This window comes from Stegastes partitus, unplaced genomic scaffold (assembly GCF_000690725.1).
Source record: "Stegastes partitus isolate 25-593 unplaced genomic scaffold, Stegastes_partitus-1.0.2 Scaffold598, whole genome shotgun sequence".
Classification (NCBI taxonomy): Eukaryota; Metazoa; Chordata; class Actinopteri; family Pomacentridae; genus Stegastes; species Stegastes partitus.
In genome coordinates, this window is record NW_007578329.1 from 110,653 (window position 1) to 115,753 (window position 5,101).

Here is a 5,101-nt window from a genome sequence, read left to right on the forward strand (position 1 = left end):
TTAAAATGATTTTTCAAAATATTTGAAATACGTAAAATGACCGTTTTCTTGAATTGACCACCACCGGGTCGATGTAGCGATACGATTCATAGGGTGAACAAACTGGCTGACCCTGCTGCTGGTATTTATTCTCCTCCGACCTAAACACTCAGAGGATGAGCCAGATCGATCACGGTACAGCTTCAGAGGGCATCGCTCTGCGTTGTTGATCACATCTGGTCCGACACTAACCCTCCCGACAGAATCCCGCTGTGACGCATCGAAACGATTCCCTTTGTGCTGCGACTAATTTACTGTGAAATCCTGATTCGTATCTGCAAACACACACAAACACACACTTCGTTCTGCGCCGGAACAAGACTCAGCTCGTCCGATGGAATGTGAAACACACCGGGAGAGAAAACCGCTGCAGAACATCTGTGTGTCTAACAGCTGCCTGGGAAAAAGAGCGATGGCTGAACGATTAAAAACAAACATCTGGCTGCACGGGTTTTATTTTTTTAATCATGCCTTGTAATCTTTTTAAATTTCCTTTACACAGCAAGCTTCTGTGAATAAACAGGACCGCACACTGAACAACAAACAAGCAGCTGCAGGTTAAACACTGATGAACTCTGGTGGCAGAAGATGTTGAGCCTTTTTGTTGAACATTCAGGAAGAAGAAGGATTCTACATTCTACCTGCTACGTACTGCGGAATTAAACTCATTTTCACAGCGAACGCATGAAGCACCAGCTGTAAAAAAAAAACATCAAACCTCCAGCAGACGAGTTAGAAAACCTTTTCCCAACTTTAAATCAAACTGCGAGCAAACTAATGAACAGTTTTAAACTTCATAACCCCCCGAAGAAATGTAATCGAGGTGACATCACTGAACCGGAACGAGACAAAAGAAAAAAAAAAAACAGCTTCCATCAGTTTGGATTTCACTTTGTAGTTTCAATTTGTCACTTGCTCTGGACCCTGCTGCCACTTTATCTGACACGAGAATTTAATTCTGGCAAATCTTCAGCGTCTCAATTAGCGGCGATGAGATGCTCTCGTCTGGTCCCGGCTGATAAGGCGCCAGATTTTACATCAAATCTGTAAATGAGGAGCTTAGCGCAGCGTTAATACTTCCAAAGTGAGTCTATTAAGCAGCGTGAGTGTGTGTGAGTGTGTGTGTGAGTGTGTGAGTGTGTGTGTGTATGTGTGTGTGTGTGTGTGTGTGTGTGTGAGTGTGTGTGTGTATGTGTGTGTGTGTGTGTGAGTGAGTGAGTGTGTGTGTGTGCGCTAGCCCTCAGCCAGGCAGCCCATGACCTTCAGCATCAGATCCTCCTTCCTGTGTTTGCCACCAACAGAAGCTCCTCTCGCCTTCAGCCAGACCAGCAGCGTGGCAGAGCTCAGCCTGGACAGCTGGACAAAGACGCAGAGATTTAGTAACAAAACAATAAGAAAATAAAACTGAGAGAAGTGGAGATGGAGTCAGAGGATGCTGCTCAGAAACAAGTCGAGTCACCTTTATTTAAACAGAACATTTAAGTCACTGAGCCCAAGAGCTTGTTGACATAAAGAGAAATAAGATGAAACAAAAACTGAACGTGTTTAAATAATAAGATCAAGACTGCCAATTTACTCGAGTAATTCAATTACTGTAAATAATTATCTGATTAATCTAAAGAATTAAGTTGAGCCCCGACAAAAAACTACACATGGAAAACCCAGCCGAACTAATCTAAATATTAAGGCTAAGACGCTAATCTGTCAGAAACAACTTTACCTGACCATAACAAATAAAACCATATTCTAAGACCCGACAGTATTATTAATTATAGAGAGCAACCTGACTAATTTACATATCAAACCAAGACACTGCAGTGCTATGAATTATATTTAGAATATTAAGGCTAAGACCCTACCACCACGACTAAGAGATGAACCCAAGTAACAAATAATAAGGCTCAGACCCTCCAGTGCTATTAATTATGGAGATCGACTCGACAAATTTAAATATTAAGGCTAAGACTGTACAGTACTATTAACTATGGAGCTTAACCTGACGATGTAAAATATTAAGGCTAAGACCCTACCACCACTACTAGGGGATTAACCCAAGTAACTTAAATATTAAGGCTAAGCCCCTGCATGTGTATCAATAAGGGAGATGAATTAAAATACTAAGGCTCAGACCCTCCAGTACTATTAATTATGGAGATCAACTCAACAAATTTAAATATTAAGGCTAAGACCGTACAGCATGAATTACGGAAATGAACCTGACTAATTTGTATGCTAAGGCTAAAACTCAACAGTAATGATAGCTAGACAGATTAGCCTGACTAACTCAAACATTAAGGCCTACAGAAGTAGGAACTGTGGAGGTTAACCTAACTAATTTAAATAACATGATATGACCTTCCAGTGTAAATAATCATCTACTCTGCAGCATAAAGTTGTGACAAAGTTATCAACCTGAGGCTAATGCTAAGCTAGGATTTTTCAAATGCTAACACACACCAGGAGCATTACAGGCTTCCAACAACAGTCAAACTCAAAGTGATGAAGTTGTGTGTCCTGACAGTAACTAAAATCAGTTTGTTCTGAACCGAGTGCAGCTCAGATCTAAACAATAAGAACAGAAAAGAACTTTCCCAGAATGATCAAAACCAGTTTCGTTTCGTCAATCGGTTCTGCAGAAGCTAACGTGCTAATGTTCACTGTTCTGCCACAGCCAGCCGGTCAAACACGCAGGAACGAAGCTCATCCGAGAGGTGGAACATGACGGGCGATAAATCAGTCCGTGGGAGGAAAAATGCAAAAAGAACCTGGCAGCCGGCCTCCATCACACCTCCATCACCCGCCCACACGGCGAGTCACGCTTTTACACCGACAAGAGAAACCAGATTAATGCAGAGAGCGTCAGGGACGAGGACAGCAGAGGAGAGAGGACGGGAAAACACTGGCGTAAAATACAGCAGTAAAAACACAAACATGCTCACAACTGCCATTCCACAACAACCAGACAACCTCCCAACTTCTACGAGCCAGTGAGAGCTTCACTAAAACGTCCAGGCATCCGTCAGAATGAGCAGCTGCCTCTCAGTCCTACAGGTTCATCTACTTTCTAGAGCTGCTTCTGCGAAAGCGTCTCCAATGTTCTGCTGTTGGCTGCGAGAGCGAACACAAGAGTCTTCATGCACTGCCAGCATCTGAAGAACTGAGCACCAAATGGATTACTGTTACTATTGATGGTAATGTCCTCACAAAAGTTGGAAAATTCTTAGCACCATTTTGCGGCTAACGTAGCCAACGCTGCCATTAGCTTTGAGGGCTTTGTGTAAACTGTAACACTGAGGGACATTCAGAGATGGAGGCAAGGACTGGGTGGGTCACTGCGTTTGTGCTTCAGTTCAACCTCAACTTACATCTGACAACATGGAAAATCTAAAGAAACCAGCCAAGAGAGTTGTGGACCTCCACTAGTCTGGTTCAAAAAGGGGGGCACTTGAGGCCTGAGAACACCATCCCAGCTGTGGAGCACGGGGGTGGCAGCGTCATGCTGTGGAGGGACTGGTGACCTTCACACAATAGATGGTATCATGAGGAAAGAAGATGATGTGGAGATATTGAAGCAACATCTCCAGACATCAGCAGGAAGTTACAGCTTGGACACTAATGGGTCTTCAGATGGACAATGACCCTCAGCATAGCTCCAGATTAGCTACAGAGAGGCTTCAGGACAACAGAGTCAGTGTTGTGGAGTGGCCATCACAAAGCCCTGATCTCCATCCTGGAGAACATCAGTGGAGCAAGGAGACCAACAAACCTGACCCAGTTCCACCAGTTCTGTCAGGAGGAATGGGCCAGAACTCATCAGATTATTGTGAGAAGCTTGTGGAAGGAAACCCAGAACGTTTGACCCAAGTCATAGAGTTTAAAGGTAACGCTACCAAATACTGAGGTAACTTCTGACAATGAAGAAAGTAGTAAATAATTATCTAAAAAGTTCATGTTAATGTTAAAAACTAATTAACGACCAATGCTGTGGCATAAACCCGACACTGGGTGGAGGTCCAACACATTCGTTAAGCCTGCACATAACCCAACAATAACAACCATCATTCCATCCTTCTCATTTCCTTCCCTCTCAGCTTCACTTAGGACTGTGACATGTGCACTGTTTATCAAAGGAGAGCGAGTGAAGGTGGGTATATATCTGGAGGAGCTGGCTGCTGCTGCTGCAGAACAATGCGTCCGGCGATGTAACTGGACACACTGGAGCTGTAAAACTGATGAATGTTGTTATTAATCTGCTCGGCTCCTCGCGGGCTCCCGCCTCCTCCTCACTATTCATCACTTTAACAGTCCTCGCCCTCCTCCGAATGGATGTTTGCGAGGGAAGCCGAGGCCGACGGAACACTGTGTATGCCATTCATCACGCGGACGCACTTTAATACATCACGTTAATGCGCGCCGTCCTCCTAAAGGATGTTTATGAGGGAGCCGCGCACGAGTGGAGATTCATCGTTCCTCAACTGTGGTTTTGTTCTGGAACAAGGCGGCGGCTCTTTCACCTCCTGACACCGCGACGTTTTAAACCACGCAAAGTCCATCGGTTCTCCTGTAGGCGTCAGCACGGCAGAGTCCAAGCGAGGCGTGGACGAAGGCAGCAGGCCGAGGAAACAGTCGCATGATTTGGACGAACTAGTGCTTGTATCTGCAGTGACATTAGTTCATTTGCTGAAGCCATGCAAAGTTCTACCGTCACACTGTGAATATGTTCAGAGCTGCAGGCCCTTGAAGTGAACAGAGGACTTCAAGGGAGCGCCACAGTGGTTGCAGGAGCACCGGGAGCAGAGCGTCGCTGCTCAGACAGGGACGGCGGCCGGAGTCAGGCACAGTCTGAACTTCACATCTTGTATAATCAGCTGATCATCCTGAATCTACAGCAGCTTTAGTTTATTTACCTTCACACTGTGAATATGTTCAGAGCTACAGGTCCAGGTTCATCACCTTAATGGACTGTTTCCATCATTTCTGAGCCTCAGAACTTCATCAGTGCAGCAGATAGACACATGACATTTAGGAGGAAGAACACATCTGGGTTCTGCTAGAACCTGAC

General features: G+C 44.9%; 1 protein-coding gene across 1 annotated transcript in view; it reads right to left on the minus strand.

The window, feature by feature from the left end:
* Window positions 1-1,272: 1,272 nt before the first annotated feature.
* Window positions 1,273-5,101, minus strand: part of cunh18orf63 (chromosome unknown C18orf63 homolog) — an 18,733-nt gene continuing 14,904 nt past the window's right edge. Inside the window, exon 12 of the mRNA XM_008289204.1 lies at window positions 1,273-1,395. Coding sequence (XP_008287426.1) covers window positions 1,273-1,395 — 123 coding nt within the window. The remainder of the gene's footprint in view (window positions 1,396-5,101) is intronic.